Source organism: Tetrao urogallus (assembly GCF_951394365.1).
Source record: "Tetrao urogallus genome assembly, chromosome: 5".
In the NCBI taxonomy this organism is placed as follows: domain Eukaryota; kingdom Metazoa; phylum Chordata; class Aves; order Galliformes; family Phasianidae; genus Tetrao; species Tetrao urogallus.
In genome coordinates this window covers 40,362,280-40,385,938 of record NC_136818.1, presented here as the reverse complement: position 1 = coordinate 40,385,938, position 23,659 = coordinate 40,362,280, and the positions used below count along the sequence as shown (strand labels likewise).

At 46.8% G+C, this 23,659-nt stretch overlaps 2 protein-coding genes across 2 annotated transcripts; one reads left to right on the top strand and one right to left on the bottom strand.

Moving 5' to 3' along the window:
- Positions 1–1,473: 1,473 nt before the first annotated feature.
- Positions 1,474–6,154, top strand: AIFM2 (AIF family member 2; the record flags this gene model as incomplete). Its single annotated transcript, XM_079535169.1, has 8 exons — positions 1,474–1,648; positions 2,414–2,529; positions 3,540–3,659; positions 3,738–3,830; positions 4,110–4,218; positions 4,437–4,589; positions 5,117–5,317; positions 6,000–6,154. 8 exons carry the CDS (start codon positions 1,474–1,476, stop codon positions 6,152–6,154), a joined length of 1,122 nt encoding a protein of 373 aa, XP_079391295.1.
- A 1,199-nt stretch (positions 6,155–7,353) lies between these two features.
- Positions 7,354–18,905, bottom strand: MACROH2A2 (macroH2A.2 histone; the record flags this gene model as incomplete). Its single annotated transcript, XM_079536328.1, has 8 exons — positions 7,354–7,519; positions 8,218–8,392; positions 9,984–10,073; positions 10,428–10,527; positions 11,236–11,346; positions 12,775–12,972; positions 13,547–13,653; positions 18,734–18,905. 8 exons carry the CDS (start codon positions 18,903–18,905, stop codon positions 7,354–7,356), a joined length of 1,119 nt encoding a protein of 372 aa, XP_079392454.1.
- Positions 18,906–23,659: the final 4,754 nt, after the last annotated feature.

The following is a 23,659-nucleotide window of genomic DNA, read 5'->3' as shown; positions in this document are numbered from 1 at the left end:
ACAGCCAGATAAACACCATCAAACAACATGTTAGCCAATGCTAAGCACACACCTGTGCACAGAGAACTCTGTCCAACCACACTCTGTTGAGCATTTGGAGGTTTTTCCCATTTGCCTGAGGTTGGACACAAGGTTCCTGAAGTGTTCACAAAGACTCCTTTTACCGCTGCAGTTTGCTTTGGGTCCTGTTTGCACCACTGGCGTTGTCTTGTTGGTGCATCTCCAGCTCACCGGCTCCAATGGTTTCCCTTTCTTATGAAAGGTGGCCTTGATCTTCTAGCGTAACATGGGGCTCACCTGATCTCCCCCCTTGCCTGGGAGCAGAAATAGCACCTGAGCGCGGAGAGCTGTCCCTTCCACTGGCTCTGTCTTGATTTGAAGGCAAGAAGAGGAAAAAGCCCTCTGGTAGCAATGCCCAGGGGCATTTCGCTTTGCCTCCGAGGAGGGTTTAAGGTATTTGCTTTAGGACTAGCAGAGTTCAGCCTGCACCGCCCCGCGGCCGGGCCGCCTGCACCCTCTGGCGGCCGCAGCCCTCGCAGCATCCCCGCAGCGAGCCCGCACGGTGCTGCTCCATCCCTGCATGTGAACAGGGTCGGGATTTTCTGCCCCTGGCTTACCTGGGGCCCGCAGCCCGAGCCGGCTGGCGGGCACATCGCTCAGCTCAGGGGCCGCCTCGCCCCGTTAGTCCTCAAAAGTTGCAATTCCTCCATCCCTCCCCCACCCGTGGGGTTTGAAGGGGATTGCTTTGGCACACGTCAGGAGGAGGATTGAAGGGCAGAGGCAGCCTCCAAGCCAGCCTGCGACACGTGGGGCAACTCCGCCGGCTCACAGCGCTGTAGTGTGTGCGGCAGATACATTTACTCGGCTATATTTATCTGGAATGCCGCAGGAGTCCAAAGTCTTCGGGGGCAGCTTCTGTCCCTCAGAGCATCAGTGTCCGGATGTCCTTTTGTTTGCAACCCCTCCTGCCATCCCGCTGTCTCCAGCACGGCGATGTTGGGCTCGTCCTTCCGAGCCCCTCTCTTACTCCCCATCCTTTCTGTGTGCAGGAGCGCTCGCTGGATGCAGGGAGCGAACCGTCCGGCAGGCATCACCCAGCCGCCCCGCCCGCGGGTTTCCCAACAAGCCAGCCATCCTAAAAGGGGCACTGAAACGACATCCATTTAATCAGCACTCACAGCTGACAAAGGACAAGGCAAACGCAGACAGCACCCGCTCTTCATCAACTTGCGGAAGCAAAACAAAAGCCTCTTTTTGGCTCCTGCCCCGTGTCGGAGGGAGAGCTCAGCTCTGCTCAGCACGGCTCGGCCCCGCGCGGCCCGCCCATCGCACGCAGCGCTGAGTCACGGGGCGGGCAGAGGCAGCGCCGCTCCTCTCGCCCGTCCCCAAAGCTCGGCACCCGGCGGTCTCGGCCGCCTGAAGGCCCACGCAACCTCCTGTGCCTCTCATCCCGGCCGAGCCCCGCCGGCTGCCATGGGCTCCAAGCTGTCCGTGGACGACTCCGTGCGCGTCGTCATCGTCGGCGGCGGCTTTGGTGGCATCGCGGCCGCCAGCCAGCTCAAGTCCTGGGCCGTCCCCTTCGTGCTGGTGGACATGAGAGATGCTTTCCACCACAACGTCGCTGCCCTCCGGGCTTCCGTGGAGAGCGGTAAGCCGAGCGATGCATCTGCGTGTCCCCCACTGCGGCAGCTCAGTGCGAGGGGAGGAGGCGCACAGTGCCTGCTGCCCCCGTCCGATGAAAATATGATGACTCGGTTCTGGGAAAACCCACGTGCTGTCTGTGCTACACTAATCCCTGGGCTGCAGGGGAAGAAAGCAATAACTACTTGGACGGCCCTTTTTATTCTTTTTTTTCTTTGAGTTGAGAAGTTGGCTAAGCTGAAACGCACAGTAAGTGGAAGGGTAGCAGATGGCATGGCTTTCTGCATGTGGCATGCTGAGTAGTTCAGCCCTGAGGCTGTATGTGACAAAATTCTGTCAGTCATCCGCTCGGCCTCATCTAGGGAGGATTGGGTAACCCCCCTAGTCCAGGATTTAGAGGGGGGGAACGTAGCATTCGAGGCTGGGAATGAGCATCAAAGTGATGTCAAAATCTTATCCAAACAGAAAAAATCCTGCCAGCCTGCCTGAAAGGCCTTGGAGCACTTGCTGGCAAATCAGTAAGAGACTGTATACAGGGAGCAGAGATAAAACAGTGTAGCTGGGGTTGTCACTTGATTTCGCAGGAGCTGACTTTATCACCAGCTCCAAGGGAAAGGCCCTGGAATTCAGGGCAGAGAGCACAGGGAGGCCCAGCCCACACTCCCAGCTGCATACGGTGCTTTCAGGAAGGTCCTCTTGAGGGAAGAAGGGAAGAAGGTCTGTTAACTTCCATGGAAGGAGATCTTTTCTCTATTCCCTCCTCTTACCACAGGATTCGCCAGGAAGACTTTCATCTCCTACACCGTCACCTTTGGCGACAGCTTCCGACAAGGCAAGGTGGTGGGCATAGACCCCGAGAGGCAGCAGGTCCTGCTCAGCGATGGCGAGGTGGGTGATGCTGTGCCTTGTCAGGGTAGCTTGGCTGACTTACCTGGAAGTCAGTCTGGGTGCCGTATCTCCTACAGTTTAGGTCAGCCAAGCACATGAACCTGCTCCACCCAGCACCCCAGGCTCAGAGCTCACACGTACAGCGGGTCCTGTTCTGATCTAAGCCTCACTTTGGCTGAAATATCTGATCCCAAACGAGCCCCGGTGCGGGCCCTTTGGGCAGGCACTGAGCAATGAAACCAGTGGCCTCCTATGGAGAACTGCCAAAGAGAAAAGCAGGCTCCCAGTCATCTCTTCTAAAACCTAAAATCTGTGTCTGCTAATAGCATGGCATTTAATCATCCTTGTCAAGCCTGGAAACAGACCATCTTCCCCTTCTTGCGTGGAACAGCAGTATCACCTCTACCCAAGATCAATGGCCTAGAGTTGTGCTGAATTACAGGTGTGCTGTAAGCACTCCATCCCATCTAGTACTGAGATAAGCTTTTATTCTCAGGGTTGGATTTGGAGCTCAGATAACCCTGGAGCTCAGATCCTTATCTAACCACAGGAAGAAAAAAAAAAAGGCAAATATTGGCAACAGCTCTGGGAACTCTTTTCAGCCAAAGCATCTCACCTCTGTTCAGAAGGGAGTGAAGGAGGGAAGTCAGCATGCGCTTGTGCCCGTCTGGACTCTGAGTTCAGCACTTCAGCTGCGGTGGCAACCTCTACTGGCACAGCAATTGCCTTATTTCCTGTAAGCTTCTAGTAGATTCTTCACAGCACTGGGCTCATCTGAAGATCAGCGTGCCTCTCAGACCCTGAGGAAGGCAGTTACGTGGCTTCAGCTGATCTCAGCTCAGCTCAGATCTCTTCTTAAAGCCACTTTCTGACAGTGGCAAATATTTTCCTATTTATCAGTGGAGGCTGGTGGAGATGGAATGAGTAAATAGTACCTAGGAGGCAACAACTGTGTTTTAGGCTCTCATTTTACAAGGTCTAACATCTTGTCCAACCCTGTGCCCCCTCAGGAGCTTCACTACTCCCACCTTATTCTTGCAACTGGCAGTGATGGACCATTCCCTGGGAAGTTCAACAAGGTCATTGACATGGAAAACGCCATCCAGACCTACGAAGACATGGTTAAGGAGGTGAGGGACCGATTTTCTTAGGAAGCACTGCTTGCCTTAGTTGAGCTTGAGTAACATCAGTTTCTTCTTTATTTCAAGATTGAGAAATCTGAGCGCATCGTGGTAGTGGGAGGTGGTGCTGCTGGTGTCGAGATGGCTGCAGAGATCAAAACAGAGTACCCAGCCAAAGAGGTAGGAACATATTAATTATATTTCGCTTGTCTCTGAAGCTGTTCTTCTTCCGTGGTCCTGCTGGAGGTATTGGAGATCACTGCAAGGCAGGAGGTTCCAGACAATGCCTTCTCTTTTAAGAGCACCCAGTACGTGCAACTGTTGGCACTAAATGCCCTTCACTAAACTCAGTCTCTCTGGGCATTAGGCAGTGTGGAAGGAAGCTGTCCGTTGCTGCTCCCACATGCAGGGTGTCCCATACCATTCAAATTTGCCCATTTGCTGTTTTGTCGCCAACAGGTCACCCTCATTCACTCAAAAATTGCACTAGCTGACGTAGAGCTGCTACAAAGCGTCCGTCAGGAGGTGAAAGAGATTCTCCTCAGGAAAGGAGTTCGCCTCCTATTAAGTATGTACTTAACAATGCCTTTGAAGACCTAGACTCTGACACCCTCCAAGCCGCTCTTCCTTTGGCCACAGCACCTCTTTTTGATGACCTATTGCCCATTTAATTTTCTGGGGACTAAGCATGGCTCCCTTGAATTCCTGTTTCTCTACAAACATCTGGGCGAGCTGGAAACAGCAGCTGAGTACAGGTCTGTTACCCAGGGCTCTCTGTCACAACAGGTGAGAAGGTCAGCAACGTGGAAAATCTCACAACGAACCAGTTCCAGAAGGACATGGTAGTAAGGACAGAAAAGGGCACAGAGGTTGTTGCTGATATGGTGGTCCTGTGCACGGGGATAAAGATTAACTCTTCAGCATATGCCACTGCATTTGGTAAGCGAAAAGCTGCTGCACGGAGGGAAGCATAGCAGGTCCTCAGTGTCTTCTGCTCGAGTTTTTCTTGACATAGCAAATGCCCTAACATCATGTTAAATACTTAGCTGTGAAATGTGACCGTCAGAAACTTACAGATGACAAGGTCCTCAGTCTTCTCCAGCTCCTTTTGCTAATACCTAAAAGTGCCCTCGTCCAGCACCAGGTAGATTACACCTCATAGTCATTGGTAATTCCTGCTGCCAAGGGCAGGATGTCATACTTGCTTGACCCTCCCTCGAGTCATGTATGCTAGCTGCTAATCATTCCATGTTTCCACCGAAATACCAAATAACTCATCAGAATGTTAATAATTACCTATTACAAGACAGAAAGCATCTCTTGCCTCACACGTAGAAAAAAAAGAGTGAAAATCTTAATGCTTCACTTTGTGTCATTGACACACCGGTAACAACAGCATTTTGGGGTCTCAGGCCACAGCACACAACACCAAACTCTTTCTCAAAACTTACTGTTTTGCCAAACAGGAGACAAAGTGGCGAGTAACGGAGCTTTGAACGTTAACAAGCACCTCCAGGTGGAAGGCTATGACAACATCTATGCCATTGGGGACTGTGCAAACCTGAAAGAACCAAAGATGGCATACCACGCTGGGCTGCATGCCGACGTTGTAGTGTCAAATATCATCAACAGCTTGACACACAAGCCGCTTAAAACCTACCAACCAGGTAACATCATCTTAGTGCTTGGCTTTAGCTGTTGAGCTGCTTTTCTGCAGGGAACAGATGTTTTAAAACTTGTCTGGGATACTAATTGAGGTGAAGGAACCCACAGCTGGGGTTGGCTATATAGGTTTATAGCTCAGGCTTCACCTTAGTTCTTGCCGAAGACACTGTAGAAGTTGATTACCTGTGTCAATCTGCATATGCAACATCTCCTTTCTTCACTGCTGTCTTCCTGATAAATATACTGGTAGGTTTCAGCCATTCATCAACCTTTAAGTTGCTTACCATCCAATTAAATCCTAAGAACAAGGAGAGGACTTGACTTTCCCCTCCCTTCTCTTAAACTATAACACAAAGTGAAAAATTTAATCTGAAAGTAATTCTAGCTAGGTGATGAGTCTCACTGATAAGTAACCCATTTGAAAATACTGTAACTACTCTGAAAGCTGCTCTGCGTGGATGGAAGATACCTGGGCAAACATTTGTTTTTTTCAAAGGTTTCCCAGTCTACTTACATTTATTTCTACCGCAGTTTTATTGTCTGCTTCTTGGGAGGACAGTCTTCCCCCCTCCATTGTGCACTTCCATCAAAACAGAAGAGCCTGAACAGAGAGTGGCTCTGTATATGTATATTCGGTATTTAGCTGTGAAAGCGGTAACTTAAACTTCTGCCTCTTCTTCCCAGGATCACTGACATTCCTGCTTTCAATGGGTAAGAATGATGGTGTAGGCCAGGTGAACGGATACTACGTGGGACGCCTCCTAGTGACCATTGCTAAAAGTCGGGGCCTGTTTGTCTCAAAGAGCTGGAAGACGATGGGACAGACAATGCCCTCTTAAGAGGGGATGGGAAATGAACTAGTGAGGAATTCAACCGCTGCAAGAAGGTGAAGGTGCACTTTTATTGCTTAGAGAGTTGCTGTCTCCTGCAGCACCTCCTGAAGCTGTTCTTCAGTGTAATGCATTAAAGGAGTGTTATTGTAATGGGTAGAGAGGCACTTTCTAAGTTAATCTGCACCAAAGTTCTCACTGTAACAAAGGAAGGGCTGTTTCTTTTCATCCTCTGTTGAGACAGCTCTGGGCAAGAAACCTGGTTTACCTTAATTTGTAACAATAAACACTATGGTTTTCAAAACGTTAGTGGCTTGTTTATTATGTGGGTTTTTCCTGGCTTTCTCTACTCTAGCTTCTAAAGTCTCTGCGTATTACTTGGGTACAGTGCCTGTGAAAAGCCTGCCTACAGCCCTGAAAAGGCTCCAATAACGATGGAACTCAACAGAATATAATGCAGCTTTGTGTCAGCCTCTCCACAGCAGCTTTAATTATGTCATGGCACTACACTTCTGCCAGAAGCTGGTTACTCGTGTCATAAGTGTGCTACATAAGTATTTGGTTTCAGATGTTTCCTTTTCCCACCCCCTTCCTCCCCCCTTAAGGTGACAAATTTTCAGAGCAAAATGAGGTTCATAACAATAATCACACTTCACAAATCTTTTTCTTTTTTTCTTATAAAACGAACAAAAAAAAAAATCACCATGAAATATTCTCAGTAATTACAGAGATTATTGTGAGTAAAAAGCAAAACAGAAGCTCCTCATGCATCACTTCTAATATCTCTTTCCCCTCCACTGTGGGCTGGAGGAAAAGTTTAACATCCACCCTCAAGGGAGCAGAAAAGGGAGCAGAATATTTTTAAGAGCTTTCTCTAAAGTGTGTGCATGAAAACTTCATCACTACAAATCTAAAATGAAGTTACTCTTTATAAACTTCTAAACTAAAGTAACAAGGGACACTAAAACTCCTGAAAAGAGATGGTAACTCAATTGCTGAAGGTGGCACAAAGGGCTAGAAGATGCTGACAGCGCAAAGAAATCAGACTAAACCCCTCTCATCTCTAGTCACAGCTCTTCATCAAGTCACAACACATCACACTACTACCACTCCCCCTCCTCACCACATTGAAAAAATAAAACCCACCTCTAATGCTTTTAATGCTACTCAAGTTTGTTGAAAAATAAAGTTTCATTTGGCTGCTGTTGCTACTTAGTGTCTAGCTTGGCCATTTCTTGCACGTAGATGCCAATACTTTCACTGTCAAAGAGCAGAAAGTAAATGTTCTTCAGGGAGGAAGAGCTGGTGCCATCAAAATGGGTGGAAATAGCTCTGAGAGTCACCTGGGCCGCTGTCTGTTTTGGGAAGCAGTTTCTATGTGATAGGGGAAGAAAACAAAACAAGAGAGCGTCAGTCACCTGCGCAAGCTTTATACACATGTAATGCTGAAAGCCATAAAGCACAGCTGTACTCACTGCAGCCTGCTGTTAACAGTGTTAGCTGCAGTTTTAAATAAACCCCAGAAATAACTAAGAAAAAAAATCAAGTTAAATTAATCCTAGACACACAGACACTATTACGAAAGAGCAACAACCGTGCCTGTGAGGCTTATTTATGATTTCTTACTATTTTTCCTAGTTATCACAGTTCTACATTTGGTTTGAAAGTTGCCTTTTTAATGTTGAACTTTTAAGAAAGAGTGGTTTTCTTTTGAAAGAAAAGATGTGTGTGACTAGCCTTTTTAATATATACTCTTGGGATGACTTAAGTAAAGATATCACATTCACCTAGCTCCTGTTGCATCACTGTTATTCAACTTCACTATGATGCCAGTGTAATCTTGTCAATATCAGTAGAGTTTTAGTGAGATTCATCACAGTAAAAGGAAGGGACATAAAACTGGAGATGGTACAGGCCCAGAGTAGAAGAATGGAAACTACTCACAACAGAAAACACAGCTCTCCTGAGAGTTAGCTAATTCCCTCCATCAAGGCTATCACAGCAGCAGCTCCGATAGCTCATTACACAATCGTTACACAATGCAGAATCCTCTTACACAGGAAAAGCCATACCTGCCACTGGGAAAAGGGGGGAAAGCCACAGACTTCAACTTCTTGTCTTCTGCAGCTGTTAAGCAGTTCTTGATGGTCTCTTCAAGCTGCTCTTCGCACTTGTCTGACCCCCACTGCGGGATGTGACAGTGGATGACAAACTTTGCTGCTAGCCCGCTGGACTGAGTAAGTGCAGCTACCACAAATGAAAACATAACAGTTACTTTTGAGTAGAAAACTCAATCACTTGCAATCACTTCTCGATTGAGTCACTTCAATCTAATCAATCATCTCAGTCTTTCTTCATGACATTACCTCTTCAAAAGAAATCCGGGAGGAATTAAAGCAAGCCACAATGACTCACTCGCAATCATAATCTGTACCGTCATTACTTGTGTGATCAATTACTATTGCTTTGAGGACAGAGGAACCCGGGGTTCATTTGATTAACAGTTTTTCAGTGATGATGAAAGGCTCTCTCATTCAGCATGGCCTCTGGATATTTTCTTTAATGTGCAAGCTGCTGAAACCTCACCCTGAACTCAGCATCGTTAATTCCCCAACAGACATTTCTGCAGTGCTGTCACAGCCTCATCTGAATGCTCTGCGCAAATCCTGCATCATCATTACAGTTCCAGAGCATGATGGAGCAATATCTGGACCTCCTTCACAGCTAGGCAATTTCAAACAACCATCTGAAAAATCAAAGATGTTTACTGAAAGTATCCACCGGTTATGTCCAATTTGAAAATAGCACTTCTAAAAATCTGGGCCTTGGGAATCTCACGTTGAACACCCAGAAATTAGGTGTACAATTAATATCCAAAAAGTGAAGAATGTGGATCTAGACCCTCATCCACCATCATGGAGGAATTCTATCTAATGCTTCACCGTGCTCCTTAAATTTCAAGCAGAAGAGAACTTTAACCACAAAGAGAAAACTGATTGAAAACAACACAGGTATCCTGTGAACAGCACTTGAATTCAAGGCCTGTTAGGCTGGTACTGCAAACACTTGAGCTCATCTCCAGTGATAAAAACCCATTTATTATTACTTGCCTCAAAACCAGTAGAAGTGGTAACTTCAAACACACCAACACAACAGTGTCTGTCTGACAGTACAATTTTCCATCCATTAAGCTAAGATTATCTTCTTTCCTGGAACTAGCTAAAAGGAATCTATTTTCTAGCTCTTTTGTAATTTGTATTTCAGCAATGTAGCTGTAATGCCTGGGAGAAGAGCACCAACTGCTCTTCAAAACACACGCCAGTTTTTGTGATGATATCACTTCTACCTTCATTTGTGTGCAAAGTAAGGTAGTTGCTCTGGTTATATTGTTCAGTATAAAGCAGGGCATTTTATAAATTACTGTTCTTCATACAGCTTATAGGTTAGGCTGAGAGCTGTTTCTAATTCTCACTAAGAAATGTCATGCAAACAGGAGAGGAAAGATGGCACAAAAGTGAAAGCACAAGTTTCCCTTAAGTTTAAGGCTCCCACAGACAGGAATTGCCTGCTGGAACTTAAGGTGGTGCTTCAAAGCACAAAGACAGGATGTACACAGCACAAAGGTATCCTACTCCTCTTCCTTTCCCCCTCAACTCCCTGTCCTCAAACAGGCTGTCCATACCAGCAACAACTTAAAGGAAGAAACAGAAATACATCACATAAGCAAAGGCACATATGTAATCAAGAACAGATTAGAATGTCAAGAGAAAAGAAAATATGGGATGAGTCTTTTCCAGCTGGGCATTTTTTTATTTATTTATTTTTTTAATTTTTTTACCTTCAGCAACTTCCAAAGGCCCTTGAGATTTGCGAAGCTCCTTCACTGTTTCTAAAAACTCTTTCCCTCCTGCCTTTTCCAAAGCCTTGCCTACAAGGACACAGAACAAATAGGCCTTGTTTTCACATTACCAGCAAAATAAAAATCAAACCAACAAAAATAAAACCAAACCAATAACTCTATGTGATTTAAAAGAAAAAAACACTGTACACATACTGCCATGTTTTCCTCTTTGAGCAGCAGTTGATGTTTATGACAAAGTTTACTTATTATTGGTTTTGAAAAACCTACAAGGGCGTTTCTGCTGGCTTGAGTAGCAGTCCCACTCTTCACAACATACAAACCTCAGTACTTTCCTGAAATCATTTCTCAAATGATCGTATAAAACAACAATCCAAAAAGCCAACCTTAGAACTGCTTTGTCTGCATGCAGCACAGCCTCACCTATTTCCTCCTTGAGGTCTATTTCAGCAGTCGTGGGGTGAACAATGCCTTCTACTTTCATGGAGCCAATATGGCTGATGTCACTCTGTGTCAGAGAAAGCTGCAAGATAAGGATAAGAGTAGACAGAAACAAGTTAGTAGTATGTGTGAAATATTTTTCACACTGAAAAAAAAAAAGGGCCTGGATTCACAATTTACACAGTTTTATTGCGTTCAATATGTCTGATTCTGATTTCCAGTCTTTAGTATGTACACTGCTCAGATTGTTTCATGTTGTACCCATAGCTTGGATGCCTGCCTAAGAGGAAAGTACTGCTATTGGATTCATGTTCTACCATCACAGTTTAAAAAAGAAATGCTGACTTTGGTAACTCTTTTGTTTAAAAACTCTCCTTCTTAGTGAGTACAGAAGGGGAGGAGGGTTAAAAAAAAAAAAGAAAAATAGTCTGTTTGTTCTTATAAATAATGAACAGTTTAGAAGGCTGAACCCATTTTGGCACTATGCTAGACACAACTCAGCCAAGTCCAAATCGAACAGAATTCTGCTATAGGTCAAGTCATGAAATTAATCAGTATGGCTCTCTAGAGAAGAGAGGTTGACCAGCACTATTCTCATGAATCTTTTATCTGCAGACAAGTTTTTGAGACCTTCTGTCCACCTGTAACTCAAGTGAGTTCTGGTCTTACGTTTGGGATCACTTAGGAAGAAGGTGAAGACTTTTTACTGCTGTTAGATCTAAAGCAATACTCTGTTTATGCTAGGCTCCACTGCTATAATCCCAGTCTGTTACATTCTAATTTGTATTACCTTTTGTCCTGGCACAAGGCTCTTGGAGGACAAGATGGTGAAACCATCCCCAGGTCCATCTTCAGATGTTGAATTTGAAGCTCCTTCCTTTTCACTGTCCTTCTGTTTATTCTAATTGAGGGGAGGAGGGGGAAGGAAGTGAAGAAACAAGAAATCTCGAAGGAAAAAAAAATCAGTGCCTACCATTATCAGCAATGGACAGATTTAATCAGGTACAACAAATTTCATCATATATTACTCATAGCTTTTTATTCCCCAAACATGATGTAACAACAGAAGCCTTCACTGTTTACAAAATGTTAAATGGAAATGTTCAAACATTAGTGGTACTTCTGAGGCACTACATACGTTTGTAAACATATTAAGAGTTCAGGGCACACCCCTCCATCTGTGATTTTTCTGATAATTAAGGTTGTATTTATGGATGGGTGTGCACTACTGCTTGTTTTCACTAACAAAACAGAGCTCATGCTAAATCAAGCAGCAACCAAGTCAAATGCTCCATCCTAAGGAAAAAGAAATCAAGTAAAAGAAATAATAAACTCAGCTAATGAATCAGATCTCCACTTTTATGTGCTGGAGTGAGCCATCACACCTCCACCTAAAGCAGCTGAAGTGACAAAATGGTACAGAATCATATAGAATCATTATGGTAGGAAAGGACCTCTAACATTACATAGTCCAACCCCCAGCCCATCACCACCATGCCCACTAACCCATGTCCCTCAGTGCTACATGTTTTTCTGCCACACAATCTTCCAGCCACTCTGCCCCAAGCATATAGCATCGCCTGAGGTTGTTGTGGCACTGGGTCTTGTTGAGCTTCACCCCACTGGCCCCACACCAGCAATCCAGCCTGTCCACGTCCCTCTGTAGGGATTAGTCACGTTTAACATGCAAGCTTTGGAACAACAAACTAAGAGCACCTCTCTGTTTACTGCTTTAATAAATGAAACCATTTGGGATAGTGATAGATTTGGCACAGTGGGCAACTGAGAGGGAAGGTGCAGTGGTAGAGTTCTGTTTCATTTCTTCTTCTCGTAATTCTTTCAAAAACCATTTAATACAGCACTCTGAAGAAGATATGAAACAGAACGCTTGTCATGATGTGGTACATAAAAGTCATTTTTGACAAGACACTGATATATACTTAACAGCCCTGTAAGAAGGCTGAAGGTGTAACATCTCTCAAATAAAAAGAGAAGTAAAATACAGTTTCTTGTATTTTAGAAGCCACACAATTTGTATGAAGATTCTACATAGTTATCAAAGTACTTTGGAGGGTGATGTGGAAATCTGGAAACTTTCCTCTTAAGTTTTAAAGGTTTCTGTTACGGAAATTCATCACAGAAATGCTGCGATAATCATCCTCCCCTTTATTTCTGATATGCCTACTATCAACTCCTACCTCCCATTTCCAGTTGGGACCAACAAATAACTAATGCAGAGGCACAAACTTATTCCTCCTAATAATCATAGCTGGTCTGGATCCGATTCTTCTGGCACACATCCTGAACCCCACATCTGCCCCAAGCTTACCTTTTTAGGTGTCCGGGCCTTGTTAGACTTTGCCTTCTTCCCACTCTTTTTGCTCACCATGGATTTCCTTCCCTTCTTCTCAGGAGCAGGGGAAAGGATTGTCTCGGATTTACCTTTGGCACCCCGTTTCTTGGCTAGAAGCTCTGGCTGAATTCTGGGCAGGACCCCTCCACTTGCTATAGTCACACCTTTTAGCAACTGCAAGGAAAAGCGGTACAAAGGAGTGTGTTATGGATTCTCTTTGCCTGCACTCAAGCAATCTTCGCTGACTGCACTACATACGTGTAGAGCCCACACTTCCTAGAGCAATGTGCTTTGTGTAGCAGAAGAAAACCCCACTAAGAGAGAAAATCTAGCACGTCCCAGTGAAATTAGCCAGCATGCTCCACAGAACTGCTGCTCTGCGCTCAGTCTCACAGCCTTTCTGCATATCTTGGTGACCCACAAGCAGTGGATGAGGGTAAGAGGAGATACACATCTGCAGGCATGCAGCACTATTCCACAGTCAATCCTCAGAGTCAAAGCACTGCAAATAACAGTCTGAGTGCTAATGGGACTCAGGCATACAAGAAGGGGATGCAGTCCTGGATGCAGCTATACCACAGAGTGAGCCAGACCCTCTCCGAGATGGTCCTCATATTGCAGTAGCAAAAAGCACACTTCTACAGCTTTTGGAAGCATGTTGTCTACGTAGCATATTTTTAATAAGTACTGGAGATGATCAAGTTCACGCTATGGCAGCCAACCCTCACACTGCAATACAAGGGAGTACCTGATTCAGCTCTTCATCATTTGCTACAGCCAGGAGGATGTGTCTGGGGGCGATTCTTCCTTTCTTGTTGTCTCTCGCTGCATTTCCTGCCAGTTCTAGAATTTCAGCTGCAAGAAACAGTGAGATAGAAGGGAGTAATAAAAATGCAACTTGCGTGCACCCTGTGTACACTTCTCACATTCCTTTTCAACATCCATTTACCTTTTCAGGGGTATTTCCCCATTTCAATGATCTTTGACACAGAAACGCAGACAACAAATGACAGCCAATATGTTTGCAAACTTACATAAAATCATTTGTCCTCCCTAATTTCCTGAAGGATAGTTAGCAGAAAATACACTACGTTTACTTCACACAACTACCTTTATGAGTCTCACACCAGAATCTTCTTTCAAGTAATAAAAACAAAAAAAACACGCTTCAAAAATGTACATAAGCAGTCCAAAATTTAGCAATAGACCTGTAACAACAAAACAGCAAAGCATGCAATGAAACCCCAAACTTTGTTCAGACAGTTCTGACAAAACAGCAAGAATTCTCAGGACCAAGTAAGACAAAGACTGAGGTGCATTTAAAGAAATACTTTGAAAGCCAGCAAACTAGCCAGGCAACGCTGCAATTTTGCATTAAAGGGCATTGAAGATCTGTGAGAAGCTTTATTTCAAAACAAGATATGAAAGGTTTGACTTAGACGCAAGCAAAGAGACAACATAAGAGCTTCAATGTAAGAACTGCTGGTAGAAAGTTTTCTGTGTCTCCCGGGACAGTGCTCCTGTCTTGGTTTTGTCAACAATATGGGCAAAAAAGCTACAGCTCATCAGTGTTCTGCTGGAGGTATCTGACTCCCATTTAATCAATTACATGAAGAACTGTAACTATTTGAAGAATTTCCATGAAAAATCTAGTGGGAATCCACCTAACGCCTCTCAGGCTAAAATCCAGAGGATTTCAACAAGAGGTTCAGCTCTGGGTTCACGGGAAAGAGACCAGCTTTCAGTTTCTCTCAGTGAGAATAAGAGAAGTGCAACCTTGTCATCCAGCTTTCATTCCTACAGAGTGTAACATTACTAACTGTTGGAGATGTAAAAGCCATTGTTTAAAATTACATGCCATGGGGCTGCAGGGCTGGAGCTTTCGGATCCCTGACCTCTGCCAGTGGAGCTAATGCAGTAGCAGACAGCAGGAACAGATTGCCATCCAGTGTGCAGACCAGCATAGAGCAAGAAAAGAGACCCATACTTCTCCAGTAGATTTTGCAGATTTATGCTGACAGCAGATGAAAATTGCAGCGGGAAGGAAAAAAAAAAACAAAACAAGAAGACATACTTACCTGTGTGGTAACTGAAGTTCTTTCAGATGTGCCAACAACAAGCACATCCTGCTAACCGTGTGCTCACCCCACTCCCCCAGGTTCTGGGTCCTTTGGCCAGCAGCATCCTGATGGTGCATTCAAATGTCCTCTGCCTAATGTTGAGAGCAAAAAACGCAGAACACTCAAACGCCAGGCACTTTTCATCTACCATAGGACACCAGGAAGAAAGGGATCCAAGGCAGAGATGATGTAGGGCAGACTGCAGAGTATGCATATAAATAACTTATCAAAGGATGCCAATTATTTGCATAGGTAAATAATTGTCTTAGCTCCTTCTAATGATTCTCTATGTGCACATTTTTCTAACACTGGAGGCTTCAGAAGGGAGGTAGGGACTCATATTCTTAAGAATACAAAATGGCACTTGCAAAAACAACAAACCAAAACCATTAAATCTGGAGGCTGAAGCTATCACATCTGCTGGTAAGAACAGACCCCTAAAGAAACTGTTTCATGTTTCAAGCAGAAACATCACTGACAGCTGAGGTTCTTAACTCTACAGAGACAGCAGTCTGAGAATGTAACTCCCACAGTAAGGCCCCACACTACAACAAGCTCTCTTGAAATTGGGATCTGGATGTTCTCAGACGTATTTTATTTTACATCTGAGCAGCATTAAGAATTGAAGTGAAATCTGAAATAACCTTGCTTCCCTTAAGATTCAAAATCCACAGAAGATGCCTCCACACTGGACACGTAACTTGAAATTTCGACTGGCCCCTTCCTCCACACAACACACCCGTGATTAAAGCTCAGATGTAGGTGATCACAATGCGAATCATTACCTGCATTTAAAATCAAGGAGTTTCTTGGACTCTTGACTAATAGATAGTACAGAATACTGAGCATTACTGTGTTTGGATCTTGGACTTGCATAAGTGAACTCCAACAGATGTTGAAGCCTTTTTAATAGATGTTTTCACCCTGTTTGATTAGAGCTCAGGACTAGGAAATAACCTGTTTTACAACCAACAAAAGCAGCAACCAATCTACAACCTGAATGGGATTCCATCTTCTTTTCCTGTGACATACAGGAAAAGAGATTTCTTTAGCTGATGAATCAACAGATTTGGAACGCGTGGGAACAAAAAGCATCGCAGTCAAATCAAAGCTGCATGTTCAGTTGAGCCCAGCCTGCTTTTCTGAAGCACTCATTTGAACTGATAAGGAAGATAAATGCCAGCTACTGATCACAGAAGTGAAAGGATTTCAGACACTTCCCCTTCAAGATAGTTCTGACAGTTCCAGCAACCTTACCATGTACAAATCTGCCCAGTAACACCTCTGGCCTGAAAAGATGCATCAGATGGAGTTCTTTGTCCATTGGCAAGTGGAGAAGTATCTGCTCCATTTGTCTCTTGACAGCACATGAGCACAACCTGACCGAGGAGTGTGCCAGCTGATGTCCTCTGAAGGAGGAAGCATCGCTGGTGTTGCCAGTTCCTCTCACCAGCACACCACTCGTATTTCTTCTGCTTCTTAAGCAAGAGCTGTCCGAATTCTCTGCCTACGTTTTGGTAAGGTACATTATGGGACACATTCAAATGATGCTTGACTCAGATGATGATGACTAAAGTCAGCCACACCCACGCTGGCACACACGTGCTGCAAAGTTCATAAATCCAATGAGATTGAGGTCAATTCTTCACACATTTTTGATTCTGAAGGCAGTGGAGCCCAACAGAGTTGGGCACAACATAATACAAGCTTCTGGATAGGAATTAAGCTGCAATTTTGCAGTATAACTTCTTAAGCCTGAGATATGAAACAGGATAGAGAGATTTAAAAAAAACAACCAGAACTTTAGATCCCTGATAAGATCTTCCTCACATTAGCTAATCAGTTGATGTAAAAAGAAATTCTTCTCAAGATATGTTGTACTGATTGCTGGCATTTTTACAATGGAGCTGATAAGCCAAGCCTCAAGTTCAGCATTAGTAACAGCTATGGGTTGCAGCCACAACCCTTCTTGCAAAGGAAAAGGGGGATCTAGTGGTACACAGAACACGTCCCAAAGCCAAAAGGCAGACCACGTGGTGGCTGGGATGAGGATGCTCAGAGTGTATGCACTGGCTGAACACTCCTGGAAGAGTCTATCCTATGTCCACAGACAGCTCTGGGTCCTTTGGCCAGCAGCATCCTGATGGTGCATCCAAATGTCCTCTGCCTAATGTTGAGAGCAAAAAACGCAGAACACTCAAACACCAGGCACTTTTCATCTACCATAGGACACCAGGAAGAAAGGGATCCAAGGCAGAGATGATGTAGGGCAGACTGCAGAGTATGCATATAAATAACTTATCAAAGGATGCAATTATTTGCATAGGTAAATAATTGCCTTAGCTCCTTCCTCATCCACCCTGCCCATTTCCCAACCATGATTGCTTTCCCTGCCTGTTCTCCTTCCCAGAGCAACCTACACCTGACACTTCTATCTCAGCTTCCTTCCTGGACCGTCTTCATTTCTGCCTCCATCTACCCTTCTCAGACTTGGTTTTTCTTGCTAAGCTCTTCACCTCCCTTCCCTAAGCAGCACCTCCCTTCTCCCAGTCCCTCTTTTCCCAACTTGCTCTCCAGTGCTGCATCTCGCTTTTCGGACACCCTCTGCCAGTTACTACCCCAATCCTCAATTCAATTCTTCCCCACTAAACAGATGCACCCTCAGCTGTTTCTAATGTCAGTATTCTTATCTTATAAGGATCAGCTCTATGAAAAGTTCTTTAACATAGCAAAATAAAACAATTCAGCCTGCTTCTGAGAAGCCTATGTATCTAGCAATTTTTTGAGCAGACACCATGTCACAGACACTCAAGGAAGCTCTGCAAGCTGTGGATTTCCCTGGAAGAACACAACTGCACCAGCTCCATTGAGAGAGAGATTCCTGCAGTTGGAAGGTTTGATTTCTAATGCATGAAACGGGATTGTGCAACTACAAGCACACGAATGTTTGTAATGAAGAGAAGGGTTTCCTCCAAAATCATTTAGAATTGATCTTACTCTATGAAGGAAGACAAGTGAAAAATACAAACACGTTAGCTCCTACACGGTATTACACAAAATGCAGAGGGAGATATGCTCAGCATCTTGGATTTCAATTCTGCTTTTCAATAGCGTTTTGTTTTAAAACCTACTCCATATTTAACTCCTAAAGGAGCTGGAGATTCTCTAATGCACCTCAGTCTTGATCTGTAACTCGTAAGCAACTTGAACTAGAATCCTCTCTCCACTGGGAGAGAGGTAACAATCTGGTAAGGAGCTGTTCTCCACACTTAACTAAGGAGGTTCACAGGGCAATCCAAACTAGTGCAATACATCAAACTATAGGGTATCACAGCGTGACACCTGCACCTCCTGTTAGGGGATTTCATAAAGCAAGTCAAAAAGACGTTCTTCTTTTTTTAATACTAATGAACCACCTCCTTATTTCATAACACTTCGACACTGTTCTGCAAGACAAAAACACAACAGTTTGCTCACTTCAAATGCACCATACATGTACAAAGCAAGCTTGCTTTTTGTCCTCTCCTGTTGGTGAAGCAACAAAGCCTTATGTAGTTTTCTCTTACAAACTACCCCATGCAACTCCTCACTCACGCAGCAATAAGCAGCAACCCCTCCAACCACTGACCGAGCATCATGTCTCTGAAGGAGAAAAATTCCATCCTCAGCCTCTTCCAAAAGCAAATTCATCGCCGTGAGCATTTTAAGCAAACGTCAACACATCCCGCACTTCTCAGAGGTGCTGAGCACGCTCACATCTCATCCCACAGACACTGTGCACGCCCAGCACCTCCAGTATCAGGCTCTCTGTTTACCTGCTAGATACTCTATGACAGCTGCCATGTAAACTGGTGCTCCAACACCTATCCGGTACTTGTACGTTCCTTTCTTTAAGTAGCGCATCATCCTCCCCACGGGGAAAATAACACCTGCCCTGCTGGAGCGTGACAGCTTGGACATTTTCTTCTTCCCACTGCGGCCTGACATCTTGCAGCTTTGTGCTTTTCAGTTTGCTAGCGATTCTTATTCCCTTGCTCCAAGCTGACAGCTGCAAGAGAGAAGAAATAGGATCGGTGTTCAGCATGTGAGGAACATCTTTAAATATCATCATCTTTTTCTTCCAGAAGAAGAAATCCAAACTCAGGCTCAGCTGAGCTTTCTGAAGGCCATTTTCCCCACATCAAGAGCCACTCCAGGCTCAAAGGAGAAACAAAAATAAATCTTGTTTTCTCCTTGCTTTTCCATACAAACAAAATGACAAGCCTGGAGCCAGCCCAATCACCTTAGCATGCCAGTGGTCTCAAGAGCAGCGCAGTTCTCACTCTTGGTCAAATAACATGGAAGCTGTCTACAAGTTTCCAAACTTGTTTTTACTTCCATTTTGGTCACTGCTCACAGCCTAATTATAGTCTTTGTTACAATGTAACAGATCAAAATCTGCTCCTCTGAAGTCGATGAGGAGCTTAGGACAAACTGGTTCTTCTGCACAGGTCACTTGTCCCAGACATTCAATGAAGCCAGCTCATCCCAGACAGCCAAATTGAAGGGTGGGTGCTCACAACAATCTGATCTGAATGCTGATTCTGCTCATGATGTCAAGGCAACTCAACTACCGGAAGGTCTGCAGCGGTCCATAAAACCCTGGTGTGTCCCCTCTATCAGCCACATAGTATATCGCATGCACTAAGAAAAATTACATGGGTGCAACAATACAAGTTGGAAAAGATTAAATCAGCAAAACTACCAGACACGGACACATCAAAACTTATGCTGCTCATTGTCCCATTTGGAGTTCCCAGAGCACTGCCAGCCTGGGATCGCCAGGGTGGTAAATGAGCTCATAAACTTCCACTTACAGGTGGGGATTAAAAGGCAGAAGCCACTTCAAGCAGCTTTAAGTGACAGCATTCCCCAAGCAATGCATTAATTGCATTTACACGGGAGTGAGAAGTTGTGCAAGACGGACAAATCAGCAGTCAGCATTCTGTACCAGAGGAATATGTTACTGAGGAGTACGCATCTAAATTGCATTAACGTCTCACATATTTGCTGTAGTAACCCAAATCCCATTTGCTTGTAAATCAATGGGGACAAAAGGAATGAAATACAAAAAGCAAACATCACAAGGTTTGCATCCACAGACAATACTTTGGTTGCGTTTTGGTTTTCTATCAGATCAAACATGTTTGTATAACAACTAAGCACACTGCTCCAGGGCACTGTTACAATACATACACTTTTGTGTGCAATTAAACATGTTTGGCTCATTCTTCTATCTTTAAATTAATTTCTTGGCCTCTGCAAGTCTCACCCATCTCTTCCCCTACCCTCAAGGCAGCTTTCGGTTTCCCCAGGCGCTTTTCCAAACATGCTACAGATATCAGAGCAGGAACATGTGCACAATTTTCCATCAGCCTAAGTGCAACAGCGGCCCTGGCAGGCTCATCTCTCCCACAGGCAGGGGTCTGGTTTACCTGGGAGGATGCTGATCAGCTGACCCTGACACAGCTACACTGTGCGCCCATCTGAACTGCATCAAGGCTGCCAACATCTACAAGCTGAGTGATGCTGCCCCAGTTGTTCTCGTTAGGTGATGCAATTAAATGCCGAGAGCTCATCAGCTGAAAAGCACTCAAGTCCACCCACACCAGCCCCCTCACTGCCAACTGATGCACTGCCTCTGGGTTTGCCCTTATTAACTAAAGTCTCCAATAAAGCCATCACTATGGCATTTACTCAAAGTCCATCCTCGCCGTGTTGGAAGAGCAGTGTCTACACGTGGCTAACACCACATCACCAAGCTTGGGCAATTTAAAGCAATCAGCATTCCCACCCCTAATTGGGCACGCCTCACACCTACTCCACTGCAACACCAACATCCTCGTGTTGCTATGGGGGATTTAACAGCCACCAGATCTCCCACAGCTGCGCAACACAAAGGAAATAAGGCAGACTTCTGCAAGCCGGGCCCTCCTCTGGGAATCGTACCCTCCCCAGAGCCCAGAGCAGCCAGCAGCAGCTTCCTCGTGCTTGTCGCAAAGAGCTCTGCCTTCTTCCCGCTTCACTCGCAGACTGACATCTGCTCCTCCAAGCCCAAAGCAGGCGGTTCCCGCACACGCCGCCAGCAGCACCCAGCCGCGACGCTCCCTCGAGACCCCGCGCCGCCCCTTACACGACGCCCACCGGGCCGGCCCTGAGGCGGCGCCGACCGTTAGCACGCGCGCTGCGTGCCCGCCCCGCCCTCCGATTGGCCGGAGCACCAGCCACACCTGCGCGCGGGCCGGGCCGTGCGCTCCCATTGGCCGGCAGCGCGCACGCGCCCTACGGTGAAGCGGCGGGGAGGCGCTGCCGCCGCTTTCCCGCGCGCACGCCCCCCTCCTTCCCCCGCCGCCGCCCCCCCTCAGCTCTCTCCCGCCGCCGCGTCGCTTCCCCGCCGAGGGGCGGCGGCGGCGGCCGGAACGGGAAGCGCCGAGCCCCGTCGCGCTGCGGCTCTCCCGGAGAGGCCTTTCGTCCTCTAGCGCCCCAGCGGCCGCCCCGCGGCCGTCGCTCCCTTCGGCGCCGCCGCCGCCATTCCGCTCCCGGCGCGGAGAAAGAAACGGCGGAGGAGGGGGTTCCGGGCGGGGAGAAGTGCCGCCCGCGGCCCCGCGCCGCCCCTCACCTGCCGCTCCCGCCGCCTCCTCTCGGCGTGCCGCGCTCGGTCTCTCGCCGCCCCCCGGCCCCCGCTCGCTCCGCCTCAGCCGCCGCTCCCCGCCCGTGCCGTACGTTGGGATGGCGATGGCGGCGGCTCCTCTCGAGGGGGGTGGCAGGGGTTTCCTCCCGCGCCGCATACCGCCTCTAGGAGGAGTCAGTCCCCGGCCCCGCTGCGGCCCCCCTCTCGCCGCCGCCCTCCCCGGGCCCCAGGGCCGCCGCCGCCTCCTCCCCCGCGTCCCCCGCCGGGCTGCGGGCAGCGGGCCCGGCCGGAGCCCCGGCCGCCTCCCGAACAAAGGGACTCGGCGCTCTTTGTGTCGCGGGAGCGCTTCGGGTGCGAGCGACCGCCGCCGGGCTGCCGGCCGAATGCAAGCGCAGGGTCTGCTTTTCTTTCCCCCCGCCGTTGTGCGGACGGGAGACCCCTGCGCTGCGCCCCGAGCGCTTGCGTAGCGAGTCTGACGGCTGTCGGCGGTGCCGAAGCGATCGGGCGCCTTAACGCGCCTCCGCGGCTGATCTCGGGGAGAGCCTTACGTATAACGGGCTGTTGGTGTCATTCGTGCGCTAACGCCGCGCGCTGCCTTCTCCTGGGTGATGCTGGGGGGCTGCGGGGAAGGCACGGCGCCGAGCAGGTGGCTCCAGCGCGGCCATGCAGGCAACCGTGCATCCAGCAATCTCTTTGTTGCTGGAAAAGCCACCGAGGGTTGCCGGCTGGCTGGAGCTGGAGCTTGGCTCTGTCGGAGGAAATGCTTGTGCCCCCACACAACTGCACTCGGTAAGGAATTTGAGCTATAAGGTGTTCCTCTGGGTTACGTACGCTGTGGACCACGGTGTCTCCCAAAGGAAAGGGTGTGACTGGTGTCAGCCGGGTGCCCCTCGCTGTGATCCTACTGAGATCCTCTGCCTACAACAGCTGGGCTTTAGAATGGAAATAAAACAAGTTGCTCAACAAGAACCGAACACTTGTGCTTTGATGCTTTGGAATCACTTTTTTCCCCCCACTTTGGGCTCAGAATGTTTGTGGTGCGTGAAGAAGAGTGGTTTCTCATTACAGCCCTACCTCAACGGGCTTTTCTTTCTTCTCCTTGGGTGCTTGGCTGTGCAGGGCTCCTGGGATGAAAGCACTAGTGATGGGAACCTCTGTGCCGGAACTGGATGAAGCTGACTGCAGCTTTACTGGTGGATGTATGGGGCACCATCCTATTGCTGTTGTGAGATAGCAGAGGTTCATGTCTTTTTGTAAAAAAGGATCCAAGTACATTTAGTTCCCAGCTCTGGTCAGAGCTGAGCTGAGCTGTGACACACAAAAGAAGCAGGCAGTGGGGTTGCCTATGTTACACGGTGAGGACGTGATGGAGGTGGTTCTCTCCGCCATTCCTGCTGTGCACAGAGGATGACTGATCACCCGATGTTCTTGGTCGGGGTAGCTCCGTGTTCTGATCTGTTAAAACTAGTCATTGGGGGAAAATTGTAAACAACTGGCATTCCTCAGGCAGAAAATGGACAGTGTTGGATTGAGAGCTTGCGGAGATTGCCCTTGCTAGGTTATGCAAAGACCATCTGCCGGTTGACTTCTGAGCGCAAGCACAGGCTGTTACTTTGTCAAAATAAACAACCTATCTATTGACAGAGCAGTTATAGACTGCTGACTGCCTCACTCACCAGTGAGCAGAAGCGCAGCCTGTTTATGGCACTCTCGCTTTTGGACAGAAGTTGTTATATCTCAAACATAGCAATGAATATTTCATAATGTCAGAACTGAAAGCTATGGCCTCACTCTTGCTTAAGCTGGCGGGCATCCAGGGGAGCCTTGGCAGTGCGCTGATGTTAAGTTCTCTGGAAGCTCTGACTTAGATACGTATGTAATCCAGGAGTTTTATCAAATCAGTACAAGTGCTGTCATGTCGTCAGGATAGCCTAATATGATCAAAATTGATGTGTGTATATATTATGGCAGTAGATAACACGTGATAACTGAGCAAGTAATCCATATTTCTGTCATGACTTTGCTTTTTCCATTTGCAGCCATACCTCCTCCACCCTCTGCAGCGTGCATG